This window comes from Fulmarus glacialis, unplaced genomic scaffold (assembly GCF_000690835.1).
Source record: "Fulmarus glacialis isolate BGI_N327 unplaced genomic scaffold, ASM69083v1 scaffold26003, whole genome shotgun sequence".
NCBI lineage: Eukaryota > Metazoa > Chordata > Aves > Procellariiformes > Procellariidae > Fulmarus > Fulmarus glacialis.
In genome coordinates, this window is record NW_009205216.1 from 1 (window position 1) to 18569 (window position 18569).

Consider the following 18569-nt stretch of genomic DNA (forward strand, 5'->3'; position numbering starts at 1 on the left):
GGGCCGGGCTGCCGCCGCCCTGCCCTGCCCTCCTGCGCCGAGGCGCGGCGTGGCCTCGCTGGCGTCTCTGAGAGCGTCTTGTACAAGTCCTTTCCTTTCTCCCCTTTTAACCTTTTTTTTTTTAATTATTAAAATTATTTATAAAAACCTTCCACTCGTTTTTCGGCTTTTTTTCTCTCTACAGGTATATATATGTGTGTGTTTTTATCTGTGTGTACATGCGCACTCGCTTTGCTTTGTGCTTCGGTTATTTCAGTTCAGTGTAAAACAGCTGGGTTCTCGCTTTGTAGCATTTCGGTTTTCAGGTCTTCGTTGCTGTAGTGTCTGCATTGCTAACGCTCTGGCGCTGGGAAGTTAAAGTGTTTGCAGTGGAAGTCTGTGCATATCTGTGGAAATACTTGTATTATTTTGTTAAAGCCTCCTTTTAGCAGAAGCTAAAAGGCTACTATTTATTTGCTTTTTCCCACCCTTTCACGAACATAAAAATGCCATAACCCTTTAAATACCCTTCTCCTTAAGAATCCTTTCCTCAGTCTTTCCCACTTCCAGCTGCAGTAACTCTCCTAATTTTCCCAGAAGAGTGAGATGCATTTTTGCTTCCCTTGGAAATGCATAAATGAGCTCTCTATGTACAAATCACAGCTGAGTTCCCCACAGCTAGCGCATTACAGAAGGACCTTATCTTGCAATCTACATTTCCCGCTGTAACAAAGCGTGACCTTGTTTTCATTACATAAAAAAATGTTTTTCATATAATTGCTGTGACTTGTTCTCTCGCATGAATCTCAGCTCATGTTAATAATCGCTGCTTCAATTTTCGGATAACTATTTTTTGTGAGCTGGTGGAAGAACACCAACAGAGTGCTCTTTAGGAGAGTTGCTGCATATAAGTAATGCTGCCGAGGGCATAACAAGGGTTCTGTTGTGCTCTTCCATTGCAGAGCCAAGAAAACCTAGTGTGGCATTTTAGATATTGAATTTAAAGGAACTTAGTAACGCTTGGATGTATCTTTGTTGATATTTAGGTGGCAATTATTTATTTTAAATACTTCTCTTTATTGTGTTGGTTTCCAAGGGATGCGAGGCACCAATAAGTTTCCAGAAAGTAACTTCATAAAAAAACTTTTCTAAAGTAATCTACGTTTAAGTTGGAAGAAGATTTTGCCACAATTATGTGCCCTTTGAAAACGGGTTGGTCATTTTTCTATCTCAGTTGAGTATCAAGTGAGTTGAGTTTTTGAAGTTTCCTAATTGTTAAAACTTTGGCCATCCTGTTCAGCCTAGAGTCAAGAGCTCACACTATCTGCTTCCGTGTCCCATATCTTAAAGTAGCATTCGTGTTTATTATCCATGTCCCTACTCACACAATAAAGTTTTATAATTTTTGAAGACTGAGTTTGGCCTGTGGCCTCACAACATCAGGAAAACTGATTTATGTTTGTAAAGTTCAAGATTTTCACAATTGTTCTTTTTCCAGAAAAGGAGTATAGGTGAGGAGCTTGCTAAGGCATGTAAGTTGCAGTCACAAAAATTAATTATTTTTTCTAAGAATTAATTAGGTACCTGGAGATTAGGAGATTAGGTACCTGGACCCAATTTAAATCCCTTTTTTTCAGGTGTGAGGACCAGCTCCTGTACATGCCAGCCTCTGCATATTTTGCTCACGCTTGATCTCTTGCGCTTGCAGAGGCCATGACTTAGTTATCTCAGGCTAGTCCCCCAGAACATTCTGAATATCAGAAGAGGGGGGTTAATCAGGTTGTTCGGTGGAGGAAGATTATGCATTTATTTATATATTTTTCCTTTAACTTGCCACCATCATCGCTTGCTCTGCTTGCTTCTCCCAGTAAGTCCCTCCCGAGAGGGAACGCTTTGTAGTAAGTAGATCAAGAAAGGGTTGCCAGGACTCAAGGGCTGCTGGCTCTGCAGTTGACTTGCTGTGTAACCTCGTGTGAGTCATTTCCTCTCTCTGTTCACAAGTGAAAACTGGGGGAATATTTATTCCAGAAGGACGCTATGATTTTTCACGTTTTGTGAAACGCCTTGAGACTTCTGGCTAAAAGGTGTTAGGGACAAATGATGTTGGATGTTGTGTGGTGGCTGTAATATTGTTTGAATTGAAGCAATGCCGATAGCTGAAGGGAGAGGGAAGGCATTAAGCTAGACGCGGCACGGCGGTTTGTAAGCGCATTGGGACGGGAGCCATCTTCCTGTTCTGTTGGGACGATGCCTGGCACCGTGGGGTTCTGGCCCGTGACGGAGCCTCCTGTATGTGTTGGCGATGGGAGATGGCAACTTCCCCTACGAACTTGTGGTTTGCGAGAGGAAAAAAACACAAAGAGAATCCTGTGCTAAATATAGTCTGTGTCATTTGTTTTCTCTGTTGTGGCATCTATGTAAATCGCCTCTTTTGTACTGTCTTCCTTTTGACAATAAAGCAAAATCTCAGTGGTTCATTGTTTTTATTTCAGAGGTGGTGCAGAACTCTTGTTCGATGGTGTCAAAAAGCATCAGGTGACTTTGCCCTGTCAACCAGAGCCTTGTGAGTATCAGAACCTGTTGGATAATTTGAAAGAATGACAACAAGTGAAACAAAGCTGGTTTGTACAGCAGTTTCATTAGTTGGCAACAAGAATCAATGTCTTTTAAAAGCGCTTTCAGACATGCTGTGGGTAAGATAGCTTGGCAACGGTTAGTCTTCAAAGTAAATACCAAGCAGAAATAATCTGAGCATCTTTCCTGTCCTGTAAGTGCTTGTGAATTGAGTCCTTCCTTAAGACTTTTGCCTCCCTCTTCCTGGATAGACAACAGCCTCTGAATGTTTCCATCGAGTCTACATTTGTCTTGCGTGATACTTGAAACCACCAATAACCTCCTCTCTCCCTTGTTTTTCCTTGCCTGTTCTGAGGTTTCCAAGAGGCATATATATATGTGTGCGTATGTGTGTAGTGTATAGATACGTGGGTATGCATATAGCAATGTAACATTAATGTATTTTATCTACTCATTTGACTTTCAAGTATATGTAATCATTTTACATTAACTATGCAGTTGAAAATGGCAAAGCTAATGCTCGAATGTGATGCTGGACATCCTGCCTATAGCATTCCCTACAATAAAAAATAGGATGCTGTTAAGCTAAAGGCTTGAGTGTCCCAGTGATAAACAGCCATAATCTCTGGTTTGTGATTTGGAATATCAATACTGAGAAGTGCTGCACTAACTCTCTTGTTTCTCCTTATGTGTGTGCATACTTCAGTTGCAACGTAATTTTGCCACAGGTATGTTTTGAATTCTTCCAGCTAGATAGCAATGCTTTATGCTGTTTGAGAGTGGGATTATAAACCAAAATAATACAAAGCATCAGAGAATGTTAACAACTAATATCTCATGAATGGCTAATACCATAATCTGTGCTGTGAACGTTCAGGCCTGAAATCTTCTTGCTGTGCCTGGAAGTAATTAGAGATTGGTAGAAGGGCTTTTGATGCTTGGACGTAAGTACATGTAATTCAAATATAATAGGAGCACTGGCATAGTGTGTTATCTTGTGGTTAAGGACAGGGACTAGGGATCCAGAAACATGACCTGATGCTGATTTGCTTTGCGAGTTTAGTCATGTTGCTTAGCTTTCCCCTGTTGCTAGTGAAGTAGTAGTGATACTTTAATGTATCACAAGAGAGTTCAGCATTAAATTCCAGCACTGTTAAAGCACTTAAGATCCTTAAATGGAAGATAGTAAAGAAATGCTAAAACACTCATTTACTTGGTTTATAAACTTAGGGGCTAGAGCATAATTTTCTTCAGTGTTCTGTACATTTAAAATACCCCCTGATATCCACCACATTGGTGGTGTTCATACCATGATCAGATGCTCAAAAAGAAGGGATTATTACAGGAGATGTTTATTTCTGCCAGGGGAAGGGTGGGAGTAATATCAATGAATGATTCTTCTAGCCCGATGGTTGTCAGCGGTGCAGTTGTATGTGGCCTAATCCATTCCCACTTAAAGTTGCTGAGAAGACTTCTATACACTTTGCTAGGAGCTGGTTTTATCCTAAAGGATGAATCTTTCCCTGAAGATCTGGCTCAGTCTCCGGGTTCAAACTCATGATCTCCAGTGATCCATTCCAGATTCATCTAACACATTATTGCTCCCAGCTTTTCACGCTGCCTTGTTTTTCAGATGCTGCTATCCCTGTAACGAAAGTGGCAGAATGGACAGTGTGCCCACTTGCCAGCTCCCCAGGTTTGCAGCCTGCTGTTTTCATGTGCATTGAGTGACAGGGAGGTTTCAGTTTTTGGGCAGGTTGTGGATTGCAGCAGCTGAGGAGCAGACACTGAATTGTGAGGCTTCTTCTATAGTGACATTTACATCCAGCACAGGGAATGGGTATGCAGACGTGCGGTTAATGTCTGACAGTAAGGGATCGCTGGAGGCACCCCTCATAATATTTCTGGATGAGAATTATGTTGTAGAAGTGAGGAATCAGTAGAAATGGATCAGAAACATGTGAATAAGAAATTTGGTAAATTCTTGTTATTTTATATTATTCCTAATGCATTGTATTTTCCTCATTCACATTAAGAAAGTTTAATTTACCCTGTCTCTGGGTAAATAAAGATATATGTGGTATGTTCCCTACTGCCCTTGTGCAGCCAGAATTACAATACTTAGAGAAATAAAACAGCTCAGTTCTACTTGGTGCATCTTGTTGCTTACCTTACCCTCTATGTCCATCACTTAATACGCTGAGGAAAGATCTGTAGTATGAACACTGCTTGAAGACCTACACTTCTAACCCCGTTTTAAGTGATTTCATTAGCTGTCAAGCTTATTTTTGGCCATTTTGGCCTCTCTTACCCACTCTTCCTTTCTTCGTAGGTTATTTTTGTCTTTGTCCTCCTTTTTGCAGAGCAGCTGCTTCTCTCTGGGACATTGGGTCCAGCTATATTTTAATTGTTTAGGCATTTTTATATATATATCCTAGAGGTGAGGGGAGGTGGAAAATTATATGAAGAAATACCTACAAATATTTATGTGAATAAAACAAGCTGTGCTCCATAGTTGACAAGGGCAGTGTTCTCTGAATGATCATAATGTTGCTTGAACAAATTATTGTGTGGTCATTTCTTTTTTCCTGGTAACAGGCACTAGGTGCAAAGTAGGTGGGTTCCAGATCCAGTTAACTTTTTCAAGAAGATTTGATCCTCTGTCCCATCTCCGTCTGGAGATGGGCTCCTGAAGGGATTAGGAAAGGCAGGAGGAAGGAAGCTGCAAATGGGACAAGAGCAAGCCACGAGGGATACAGCTGTGTGGCGGGACCTATTTTTATTATCCAAGAGGCTTTTTGTATCCTAAGGTCAGTAAAATAGCAGTTCTTTATTTTCAAAGCGGAGCTGTCTTAGCCTCCATGTTGAAGTTGCTGCCAAGTAGGAACTTAAAAAGGTGTGATATATCTGATAGGCAGGCAGATTTACATAAGCCACGCTTTGTGCAGGACTGTGTAATCTTTTAGAGCTGTTGCGGAAAGATGACCTCAAGTTAAAGAAGAATCTGGTCCCAAATTACTGGCTATTTTGATGATCTCATTGATAATGCTGTTAGAGGATCTAAAGGCATTAATGCCCTGTTGGCTTATTCTGCATAAAAACAGTGTGTGTGGGAGAAAGCAGCTGGGGGAATAACGATATTTGTCACATGGAGAGAGGATTAAATTGGCAGGGAAATCAACTTTATTTTCGAGCATCTAAGAGGCTATTAGAGACAATGGAGCATAAAAGAGAGAAACCCTAAATTAAAAACTGAAAATGTATTTGGCAGCCTCCTCCTGAAACAAGCCACAGTAATTTAACCAAGTGCTTCAGTAATCAAATAGATCATTGTATGACTGCTCTGCAAGTGATGCCGGAGCTGCTTCCTCCATCTCGCTGGGACTCACAGTGGTGGATTTGTCTGTGGCCACGCGAATTGCATGGACGCTGTTGGAAGGGTAGGAAATCACTGGCATTGTTTAACCCTTGTAGTCATTTCAGGTTTAGCTCAGCAGTGTCATGCTGATGAAGAGTGTTTACAAAACCCCTCTGCTGTGCTCTCTACTGGATGTTGTATCCGGAGATTGGGGCTGTTTGTAAAGTCTCTGGCAGTTGTGCTGCAGGCTGCTCAGCTGCAGGTTCACGCCTTCGAATTCCAACTTCTCCTGTGGTTTCAGTGATGGGACTTGTGTTCTTGGAGCAGCAGTGACCAGTTTCAGCAGTGATCGCTTGGACCTTCTGGGGTAATCAAGAATTCACTGAGTGTTTTGGCACTTACAAGTCTGGAAGGATAAATTTTTAATCAGTGTGTTTTGGTAATTGTTTGTGGTTTCCCTTTACCAAAACCCCAGGGAAAAAGCCTGTTGCTAATCAGATTTTTTTTTGAGGGAAAATTAAAATAATCTGCCAAGTGCTGCTTATGTTAAATCCCCGTTGTGAAGAGCATGGTCTGCTCTTTGAAAGCTTTGCTTTCCAGGGGCCTTGTTCTGCACAGCATGGAGGACTGCTGGGGAGTTGGGAGCATTCATCTTCTTAGAAAAGAGGCTGGGGATCTCAAGAGATCAGACCTGTGTTACAGGCAGAGTGCCTTAAAAAATACAGCATGGCGTGTCTTCAGAGTTGACTGGGGTGCTATGCCAAAACAACGTGTAAAATCAAGATTGCAGTTGGCATTGGTTTTCTGTGAATGCCCAGTGCTATTGCTAGATAGTACGTTGTAGTTAAGTTGTTAATATTCTGGAATGCTTTTATTGCTCTGTTTATTATTCCTAACATTTTAAAACTTGCTCCGAAGAAGGCATAAAAATATATTTGGTAATGCAGAGACTTATTAGAAGAATGATAAAAAAACCCACATAGCTCTATGGAATTCCGGGCAGTCAAATCTTTTTAACCACAGTGTATGGTACTCGCAGGTCTCAAAGGACTTTGGGGTTATTCCCCTGCTTGTGCATCTCTCTTAGGCAGGTGATTATGTATTTGCTGGCAAGGAGAGGGGACTCAGTGGGTTACCCAGGGTGGGACCTCAGGCTGGACTAGCTCAGCCCTGGATCCCGCCTGCTCTTTCTAGCAATCCGTGTGAGCAGCCGCGTTTGCAGTGCCGGGAGCCCGGCGTGATGCTGCAGAGCTGCCACCGCCGCCACGATCGAGCAGTCCCTGCCACGTTTGCAGCCCTGGTGCAGGGCTCAGCGCAGCGGCTGCGTGCCGCTGTCCCAGCGAGGCCATGCGTCGCTTCTGCGCAAGGAACGAGTCCTTCAGAGGGAACGGGGAAACAAGCGCACGCCCTCGCAGGAGCAGTCCCAGTACTCTCCCGGGAGGCCACGGAGTCGCGTTACCAGATCAGCTCATCCCAACTCATTGTGGAAGGAGCTTCCCAGGCACCGAGAAACCAGCTCTTGTGTGTGACCAAATCCCTGGGATAACAAAGCCTGGCTGTTCCACCCTTCTTCCCAGCCGCTGTGTTGCAGTGCGGACACCTAGCAGGATAACCTTTCTGTGCCAGCCCCCCCTCTCTGCTCTCTCTTTTCTCTTGGTGGGATTTGCTGTGCTGACAGCACTGTTCAGAGGGTGGCAGCGGAGCAGGGCTGGGGAGGAGGATCCGGGCCCTTTAAACCGCTTAGCATGCGGTTCACACGGCTCCGGGCCAGCTGTTCCTTTCTCCTCCTGCCCTCACTCGCAGGAGTTGTTTGCTGAGCTCAGAGCTCCTGTGCAAAATTGCTTTTCAAAAGAGCCACTTTCTGCTTAATTAAACAATGAGCCGCCGTCCCTCTGCACATCTGTAAAGCTCCCTCTGCAGCCCCTTTATCCCACAAACTGCTCCATTCTTATCTCCATTCACTTGTAAATCTTACCCCCCCTCTCCTCCACCCTGATCATCTCACTGGCCCTTTCTTTTCCCCTTTCAAGTAAGACTGAGGGGCTTGGAGTATCTGTGGGGGTGGCTGGGTTGGGTGGACAGGAATCGGTTTAATGGTGCTTGCCGTATATGAAAGTCTAATAATAGCAAAGCAGATCTGAGCCCGAAAGTGAGAGGTGAGGACTGGACTCTGCACGATTTCTGTATTTAGAGGAATAAAATCATGGCAGTTCCTGAGCTGAGCTGAGACACTGACTCATCCAGCAGCCAGAGGGGACACCAGCCACCAGCCAGGCTGGGAGGGGGGCGAGGAGTTGACTTCAAGGCGCTTTCTGGTCCAGCTGGCAGTGCCAGGGAGAGCCCAGCCCAGGGGATTCCCTCGGCCAGGCTGGCTTCGTGCAGGGCAGTGCCAGGCTGCTGGGGAATCCCTCTGCACGCTGGCAGGAGCAGCCACCTTCCTCTGTGGTCTGGGGTCTCACATCAGCTCTGTGTAGTCTCTTGTAATAGTGATAAGGTTTTCCTTTTTAACCCTCGGTGCATGTGCACGCACACAAAACCCAGAAGCTGGGAAAATAGGAGAGGGGAAATTTCAGTTTGATGGGTTTCGGCTAAGCTTTATGCCCATGGTTAGTAATGGATTCTCTGAATTGTCTTCCTGAGCAGCTTAAAAAAATTAACCAGCAACATTCAAGGTTAAGCAGGATAAATGAATGGAAAAGTGATGAGGTGGGATATCTCCTTTATCACTGGGAAGGACAGATTATAGCCAGGATGACGCAATATCTTCTAGCATAGATTGATAGGGAGGGATGAAGAAATGGGAGTTTAGTGCATTAGCAGAAGATTCTTGACTGCAAAACTATTAGACCATGGCACAGTCTCCTTGGGGTCTGGTAGCAGGTCTACATTGCTCAAGCATCTTAAAATCAGAGCGGGCAAGGCTTGGAATGGTCATTTGTTAAGCTTAATACTGCACTGGCAGAGGGATAAAATCACAGGACCTGTTAACAGGATGTTATTTTTAATGTCTGCGATTCCCGATCTGGCACTTCAGTGCTGGTGCGATAGTTTTTGAGGCTCTCTGGGTTTCTTCCTTTGACAATTTTGAACGAGAGGCAAGACCCTAGGCCAGCACTAGTGATCTGTGATCCTAATTAAAAGAGACAGTTTGGTGCGCTGGCATTTATTTGGGAGCCTGAAGTGACAATAGTGTTGGGTGTTACGGGATTAGATGCTCTGACTTTGGAAATGAGTAGGGATTAGGTTTACCCTGAGGATCAGCTCGGAGCTGCTTTTTTGGGAGCTGAGGGATCTGGAGACTTGCTGCTGGTTAGCGAGTGGGATTGGAGATCCCTTGAACTTGTGTTCTCCTACCAGGGAGTGGAAGATCCCAAGCAGCTCCTCTCCAGTTCATGAGCATTGTGATTTAAATCTCGGGGCTGAGAATTGCTGAGTGATGGCTGGGATCCGAGTCTTCGCTGCTAACAGGATCCCTTACCGTTGTGTGGACACAAGAAAATGAGAAGAGCATAGCTCTTCTAGCTGAGAAGTGAGAAAAAGATGTCATAACACAATTAAAAATTGCAGAAGCCAAGACCTTGACGTTTGTCTGTAGCAGACAAGAACAGATGAGAGCAGCGGTTGGGATTCTCTTGTGTCTGGCTGTAGTTACCCCCTAATTTTTTCCCTAGTACTTAAATCACTGCCCACTCCAGTGCGTGGCAGGATTGGCTTGTGCGCTTGTCAGAGAAAATGGATTTTGCTCTTGCTGCAAAATTTTGCCTTGCTGCTCACTCTGCGTAGTACTGAACCCATTTGCCTGTGACTCCATTTATATCAGCTATTCCAGGTCTTCTTCTGCAGTTTATGGCACACCATCGTCTGCTTCAGTGAATGATTTGCATATCAGATGGGAGGCTGGAGGAGTCTGAAGGATCCCTTAGGTCAGGTTTTGTAACGAGCTCTTTTAGAGAGCAGATTCCTGGAGGGCCGTCGGATTCAAAAGCAGAGAGAAGGCATTCACCTGGAGGGGCGGCAGGTATCAGGAGCTGGTCTATTTTAAAAACAAGCTGTTTTTAAAAAGAGAAAAGGGGGATACAAATTGTCTTTCCATACATTTCGATGTAGGCAGGGGGAATAATGGCAGAGGAGCGGCAGGGAAGGGGCTTTGTCATGGTTACAGGCCGGTGGCTGAGAATGTGGGTGGAGCGGCGCTCGTCCAGAGTTAGTGACCTCAGCAAATTGGAGCTCAGCCATGGTCAGTATGATAAATGATCTTATTCTGGGTCAAAGAAATGGTACCCCACAGGGAGGTATCCGCAAGGCGGCCCGGGAAAGTGCAGTGCTCTTGCAGCACTGACCCCTTAGTGACCAGTGCTGCATATATCTTATTTATTACGGACCAGAAGGGAATTTTCCATGGTTCGGCCTTTATAGGGTTCCCCTATTTCCCCGAAATAAGCTCCCAGTTCTGCAGCCAAGGCAAGAATATGGGTGTAATTACACCCTCTGGGTGCCCTTCGAGGCACTGTCTGCTTTGTGCAGGTTTGTATGTGGATTTTAAGGCAGGGGACACGGAGGTGTCTGGTCATTGTATGTGAGTGTGTGAATCTGCCAGCGACCTATGCAGCTCCCTGGGAGCCAAGAGTTGCGTGTCCGTGTCAACTGGTATTACGGTTGAGCAAAATCCTTCTGCATTTCTGCACATTTACCAGTTCTGTGAGATCCTTCTAGTGCAACACCCAGCTTCATGTTTCTTATTTGAGGCACCTGGTTTCTCTCTGCACACAGCAAGTGCCCCCTTTGCTGAGTTATCACTGATGAATCTGTCAGGCCCAGGAGGTTTTATTGAGCTGGGAAAGATCTATGGATTTCTGCCCTGGTTTTGAGGGTGCAAATGAACCTGGGCTGTTGTTCCAGGCAGTGCTAAAATGGAGTCCTAGATGCATTTCCCTTGCAGAGGAAGCTCAGCAGATTTTTCATCAAGGAACAGTTGGGGTAATGCAAAAGATCAGGCCTTGGAGGATATGCAAGAGGACTGAGCAGACTGTGCAGTTCTGTCTGCCACAACCAGGAGTGTTTATGATGCAGCTGGGCTGAAAATGAGCCGACGCTGTTGGGTTTTTGTATGCACGCTCGCTGCAGTTTTTGCATCCTGTCCGCTTGCGTGACAAGCCAATGACTTTGTGTCACTCCAAGCACACACTTCGTTTTCCTGAGCTGTGTGTTTCGCTGGGTGATTTGTTTTATGCATGTATTGTGGATTTGAGCTCCCATCTGTGCACTTGAATGAAGCAGTTTTCTCAAACGTTTGTCGGTTTTTCTTTTTTTTAATTAACTTTACATTATTTTTCCTGAGAATTTGGAGAGGTTTGATGTACTGTTAGCACAGGCAACAGAAGCTGTCTCTGTATACAAATGAGATGGGGATTTCCTACCATGTGCTTCAGTCCCTCCTTTGCAGTTTGAGAATATTTCAGCTTCCTTGGCCGGTTCGCTCTGGCTTCTCTGCTGATGCTGCCAATGGTGAGGACAGTTAACAATAACTAGAGTGGATTTTTGGTGTGGGTATTTGTTTGCTGTGAATGAAATGGAGTAGGCTACCAAAAGAATTTCACTGAGACCGTGCAGCAATGGTAAAAATATATCATTTCTGGGATGAGCTGGACTTGAGTTGGTGACGTGGGAGCAAAATGCTGTATTGTCTCAGCTCTCACCTGAACCTCACTCCTGGGCCAAAATGCATGGTTGCTTTTGCAGCCAAATGGCAGCACGTCTAGTACAACTCTGCTCCTGCAAAGAGCAAATGCCTCTGTTTTGTGATGGCGGCCAACTTGAGAACCAACATGAGTGTAAAATTGCTGCGTCGTAGTGACGGTTTAACTTGTCAGCAGATGTGGTGCCTGACCAGGTTGAAATTTTTTTCTCTCCTTCTATGTCATTTGTAGAGGACCTGCTGTTTGCATAGCAAATCCTCAGCCCAGGGAGCTGGAAACCTGTTAGACCCGTAGCGTAGTATCAGAAAGAAAATGTCTTAGGAATGCTACGTATGTCAACTGTAAGAGATAAGTGGTTGTGCTATAATTTACCTCTTATTATTTCCATCATGATAACATGCAGAGTCCTGAGCTATTGATCGAGACTGCTATTCGAGGCACTGAGCTGCAAGATGGCTTCTCCCCAGACCACTTGCAATGGAAATAATCTTGTTCCTTTTCAATATCTTACTTGTGGGAGATGGTTTTGGTGTGGCTCTGGTCATTTTTCATCCTTTACAATTGATTTGTTCTAGTAATATTGGTGTACAGAACTTAGAGACATGAAGGTGGGGGAAAAAATTCAATGCTGAGAAAGCAGCCGAAAGTATTACGTCTTAAGGTTGGCTGCGGAGAAGGGGTCTTAATTTTCATTGATGTTTGGAGTGGGGAAGCTCCAGGCATGCACAGGGGTATCAGATTTTTTTCCTACTGTCTAAATTCTACAGTACATGTGTACGTGACTTCTGGGGAGGAGTAAATGAATGTAGGCTCAGGTGGGGCTGAAAATATCATTTATTATGGAAGGAGTAGGGGTGAGGGAGTCTTCCAGCTCAGCCTCGAATAAATCAGTCTTCTCGCCCCTTCGTCCAGGCTGCTTCTAGGTGGCTGTCTTTTATCCAGCTGGTGCAGCGTGTTTCTGTTTAAATGATCTCTCCTGAAAGGTCCCAGAGGAAAGGGCTGCTTATTCCACGCAAGGAGAATGGTATATGGCACAGCTCATTGTTGTGTGCCCTGCCGCAAGTGCATAAATATGAAACAGCTCGCGGGCGTTGCTGCGGTGGGGCTGGTGTCCCCTTTGCGTCCCCCCCTCCTTCTCCTGAAGGCTCCTCTCCATCTTTCTTCCTCTCCGGCTTTCATTTCTTGGTGATGGAGAGCAGGAGCCATTTGGGTGTGAGATCCTGAGGGCTTTACGTTGCAGCAGCATTTTTCAGGGGAAGGCAAATATAGTTAACTCTTGTTCTGGTGGCTGACGAACCGGCGTGGTATATATAAACCTTCTGAGCAGCACTCGCCATCCCCGGTGCACGTTGCTAGGAAAGCGGCAGAAAATGGTCTATTTTGTGCTCTTAACTACGTATCATTACAAGGGAGTCGTGGGTCAGCCCCAGGGAGGTGATCCAGCTCACCAGGCAGTTTTAAGGCACAAAGCATCTCTTTTTGCCCTGGTCAGAGCGATCCAGTGCTCGGAGGCAGCAATACCTGTCGTGCTCTGGGCAGCCCCGCGGTGGTGTGCCGGGGGGCAGGCTGTCATCCAGAGGCACCGATGCCCTGGGAAACCAAGGGGGGAAGAGAGGGAATCTCAGATCATCCCCCTCCCCCTTTCCCTGGGAAAAGAGGCCCCCATCTGCTGCAGATGGACATGTCCCCATTGCCTAGTTGATGTGCACCTGCCTACGCCAGGGCTGTTCATCCTTGGTGTGACAGAAGTGATGGGGGTAACGTTATTTGGAAGAATCCCAGCTCTGCTCTGGGTAGCATCCACGATCCCGTAAAATCCTGGGGTAAGGCTGAGTTGAGCCACTACAAGTGCATTTATTTTTGCTGGTTGTGAAGCAAACACATGGGGAATCCTATGCAGAGTTTGATTTTGGCTCGGAGAGGTGTGTGCAGAAAGGTTCCCCATGACTACGGTGAGCTTACCACACGTGAGGGAGATGTGGAAACCCATCCTGCCGTCCCATCCTGTGAGTGGGGCTCCAGCCCTCACCGGTGGATTTGTGCCTCCGAAAAGCTTCCTCACGCCTCAAAAGCAAGCAAAACTCTTTAGGGGCTTTCAAAGGGCTGTTTAGAGGAGCCCCAGGAGAATAACTGATTGTGGATTCAGAATGATGAAGTGGTTTGTGGAACGGTGAAATATAGAGGCAAATGCAGGAGAACTCCACATTGCAATTTGTCAGCTTCTCTAAACCCTGTAACGGATTATTGCCCCCCTCTGTCGCTTCTCACCTCTCCAATAGGAAATTAACTGATGCTATCACTAAAGAAATTGTTTTTGCCTCACAAAGTAAAATTGATACTATAAAAACCCGCCAGCAGTGTCTCCTCCTCCTTTTACATGAAGACAAATCCTTCCTGTCACCTACTGAAATGGAAAGATAAAGGCTGAGCTTTAATAAAGAAGCTATAAGCACAAAGTGTAGAGGGAGGGAGCGGGCACAGCATGGGGAACATGCCACGACAGCAGGTGTGATGCCGAGGGATATTGCAAGTGTCCAAAATACAACTAGTGTGGCCAGTGCCTGCCTGCGTGTTTCATGCATGGTTATGTACACATTTGTGCCCCAGGACTCACATCTCCAAGAGTTTGTGCTGGTTTTGGTACCGATAGTGTCTACCTTTACTCCTTTCAGGTTCTTAGGCTTGCTTGTTTGGACTTTTTAAATCTAATTAAACACACAGAGTTAAACATCAATTTGTTAGGTGATAACGGAAAGCACAGGACATGGGATGTGTTAAAGAAATCTGAACATCCGCAGTCTCCTGCTGGATTGGCACTTCAGCGTGAACTGCATTCATTCTTTGTGGGATGCGTTTTCTGCGGGAAACCTCTTCTGCCAAACCGCGGGGTTTAGGGCAGAACCCTGAGCTCTGAGCTCCCTTGAGGCAGGGCTGCCTCTTAGGTGCTGGTAAGGGGCAATCCTGTTAGGTGGTTCCCTGGACTGGAGGTTTGCAGCTATCCCCATCCATCCTGCATGTTCCTCATCTGCTCTTTTGTGGATAAACAATCCCTGTGTTCTGGCATCAGCTAGGAGCCGTCAGCTAGTTTGTAAACTGCTGTCCTTTCTCCTTTCAGGGGATATCAGAAACCTGCTAAAGTGGATCAAACAGAATCTGTTGAAAGAACGACCAGAATTATTTATGCAAGGGGAATCTGTGTAAGTACAGCTGTTATGAATCGTCCTTGTGTTTCTCTGTTGATCCCCAGGGTTTGGGATACGTTTTTCCTGTTGGTTGCAAGAAGCAAGTTAATGACCATGAAAATACGGGATTTGCTAAAGTGATAATGGGAGGTGTCCCACACTACACCTCGCACTGTTCCACGGAGAGCATCTTTTACAACCCTCACCCCAAATCTTTAAACCTTAAATGTGAAGCAGGGCCACATAGACTTTCTCTCCGTTGTCACATGGAGCAGCGTAGCGCACGTATCCTCAATTCGAGAGTTTTAGCAGGTCTGTCCGTTCCCTGCTGACATCACTGGAACTGAAGCAGTCACTCGGAGAAACGCCAACAAATATTTCTTCTGGGAAATATATTTTTATTGTCAAAATGGGGCCAACCTCGTGGAGGGGGGGGGGAAAAAAAGCCAAGAGAAATGGAGCAGAGTGAGCTGTGCAAGCCATCCCTGACTGCTGGGTGGCGCTGGGGGTGTTTAACATTCGTCACGGATCTTTGTGAGCTGAAGCGTGTGCCAGGTCCCCTGGTAACAGGAGAGACAATTGCAGGACACTGAAGATCAAAGAGGGGGAATCCCTTTGCCTGTAATCAGGGGCTCAGAGTGGATCCTGGGTGTTTACTGCCTTTGGTAGCGGCACCGGAATAGCTTTTCCTACCTTCATATCGAGCTCTCTGCGCTCGACTGTAGTGCGTGGGTTTTAATTACCTGGCTTTTCTACATCTTACGGAAATGTAGTCATCTCGGAGCATCCTCAGGAGCGGTGCATTTTGATTCAAATGAGCTCTGGGATTGCTTCTGCCTCCCCTTTATTTGATCTAGAAAGGGCACAGACTATACCTGTTTCCACCTCTGTGCTAGGATTCCTTTTTCTCTTTGGCTTTGTAGGCAGTCAGTTTGTAATCTGTGCTGTAACATCCCTTGTTCTTAACTATTTGTGAAGCTTTTTAGCAGCCCTGTATCCTAATTATTTCTCTCTGTTCTGCAGGAGGCCAGGGATTTTGGTGCTCATCAACGATGCAGACTGGGAACTAATGGTCTGTACTCCTTCAGTTTGACTTTCTTTGTTGAAAATGTTGCTCTGTCTGTTCTGTGGATGCTCTCAGAGAAGCTATTTCTGATTCTTGCCCCAAGCGAAGCATCTCGTATTTGAGGGGGAAGGGGCAGGCTGGGATCTCTCTCCCTGTATTGTACTGTGGCTGTTCAGAAGCCTGGAGCCTTTCTCTAACCTACTGAGTCTCATCAGCCAGCCAGTGTCTGAAGAGAGATCACCCGTATTTCCTGGCCTCTGGCAACAGGCTTCGCACCTCTGCTGCTAGCAGGTCTCCCCCACGCGTGGGGTAACAACTTAGTGGGTGCTGGGCAGCTTCACGGCCCCAGGCAGACCCCCTTCGCTTGAGTAAGGTGGTGCCGTAGCAGGTGAAGGCAGCTGTGGGGAGATTTCTGCCCAAAGAAGGAACTGGTAAATATTTTCCCTTTTCAGCTCACTGTTATGCTCAGACAACAAACAGCCCCTAACTATTTTCCTGCCTCAGGCAACCACTTGTTCTGTCAAAACCCTGGTCCAGAAAGCGGTGTGGGGTAATGAACGTCAGCTCCTTGTCTGATCTCTCACCTCTGCTTCTGTTAGGATGAAAACATCAGTCTGTCCTCTTCTGCTCTCCCTAACACTCACCATCTTTTTATGAGCTGTTTTCTCTTTGCAGCTAGTATTTGGAAATGACATTTAAACCATTTTTCATTTTTTTTTCTTGGCCTGCAGGGTGAGCTGGATTATAAACTCCAGGACCAGGATAATGTGCTTTTCATCTCGACATTGCATGGCGGGTGAACTCCTGGAAAAACAAGAGGATGTAAATCCAAATCCCTGGGCAAAAAACACCCAAACAAAAACCTAAACCCACCCAAACCTCTCTTGAACTGCCTGTGCCCAGTCTCTGCATCTTCCCACCGCGTTCATTTGTTACTAGACACCCAAATAAAGCCCCGCCAGCATGCGGCCTACTGTTCACCACAACAGCATCCATCTTTTGGTCCTCATTTCACCTCTCCTGACTGCACTTCCAGGTACCCTAACGAGCAGAGAGCACACACCTGCAGCGTGTGCGACTTTGTCCTTGCGTGACGGGAGGAAGAGGGGTGCTGAACCTCAAGTAGCATGGTGTGTCTTCGCAGGCAATGAGGCGTTCTGGGGCAAGGCTGGGGTGCCTCTGCCTTGGTCCTGGGAACTGGGATTCTTTTAACACAATACTTAGTGTTGGTACAGTCTGTGCATGAGCCACAGGAAGGGCGAGACGTGAAGTGCAAGGAAACAAAAGGTGTCTTTACTAGTTTTTCTCTGAGGTGGCAGACATTACAGCTTCAGAGCCCTCTGTAGTGGCTTTCCACTTGTTGTGATATTTATTTGTGGGAAGTAGGAGAGAAATAGGCTTTTTTGGTTTTGTTTTTCTGATGCCTTAGGCCTCTTTCATACCTGAGCTGAGGCAGGGTGAAGTACTAGCCCACAAACAATGTCAATTTATAACCATTTGGTTGGAGGGGAAACAAACCCGTGCCCGGCCTGAGGCAGCATGGAGTGATAAGGGCAGCAAATTATCTTTCTGTCACCACGAGGGACAGAATTGATCAGCCTCCCTTGCGTTCTGCAGGTGGGCAGCGGTGGGGAGCTGCCTTGCTGCAGCCTGGCTGGGGAAGGGCTGGGGCTGGAGATGAACAGTTAAGGAGCGGAGTCAGTGGCTTTTAACCCTTTCTGTCAGTGGGAGGGGGAGGCTTCTTACTGCGCACCCTGAGGAAGTCCTGTGAGCGCAGCGGAAGTGGGTGTGCGCGGCTCTGCTAGGGCATGGATGCTGTTCGGTTTCCAGAAGTTTCCTCGGACAGACGGACTGGCCCGCCTGCCAGCCGGGAGGCCACGGCAAGAGCAAAGGGAAGGGATCAGAGAGGATAGCATTGGTGCCAACAGGTCTGAAACGTGCTGCGCGAGCTTCTAGGAGTGTCTGACCAGGATTGTCCTTCCTGCACTCCCCCCTGCCCTGCTCACCAGCGTTTCGGCACGGCTCCGGCAGCACGCGGTGGTCCCCGGCGGCAGCGCTCCTGCCCACGCAGCGGCTCTCCCGCCCGGGGCAGAGGGCTTGCCGGTGCTGTAAGCTCAATCGGTGCACATCTCGGAGCTGATCTGCACCACGTACTGCTCGCCCTGTCCTCAGTCTCCGAGAGCTGCCGAGGAGGAGCTGGGAGGCGGTGAGCAGCGCAGTGCACAGCCCTGCTCGGGCGGCCTGACCTGACACCGTGAGTGCTCGGTACAAGGAGCCTTTCCCATCCTGCGCCTGACAGAGGAGTTACTCTGTCTGACGTGGAGGGAGTGCCAAAGAGTAATTCCCCTGTCTGACTTCTCCGGTGACTCCTCTCTCACGTTTACCCCACCACAACCTGCGTAACTAAAAGCACCCACGGACTATGATGCTGCTGCATCTGAGAAACCCTAACTTCAAGCCCACTGCTGGTAACGAACCGATATTCAGGCTTTTCCAAATCCAGCCGCAGCGACTCGAGTCCAGCTTGTGCTGTTTGTAAATGACACGGATGGGCCAAAGGCTCTTCTCTGTCCTGAGTTCACGGCCGTAAGCTTTGCTGGGCCGGGGGAGCGGAGCGGGGATTCCAGGTGACGGTAGGAGCTGGCTGAAAAACAACGAACCTGTGTGGCGTGCAGCTTGAAACGGACTTAAGCCCAAGTGGGAAAAGGCAGGTT

General features: G+C 46.7%; 1 protein-coding gene across 1 annotated transcript; it reads left to right on the plus strand.

Moving 5' to 3' along the window:
- Positions 1-1148: 1148 nt before the first annotated feature.
- On the plus strand, positions 1149-16973 carry URM1 (ubiquitin related modifier 1; the record flags this gene model as incomplete). The annotated part of the gene is made up of 5 exons (XM_009575328.1): positions 1149-1224; positions 2472-2542; positions 14723-14804; positions 15813-15861; positions 16587-16973. Coding segments are annotated over 5 exons (347 nt in total), but the record flags the coding sequence as incomplete, so codon positions are not given.
- Positions 16974-18569: the final 1596 nt, after the last annotated feature.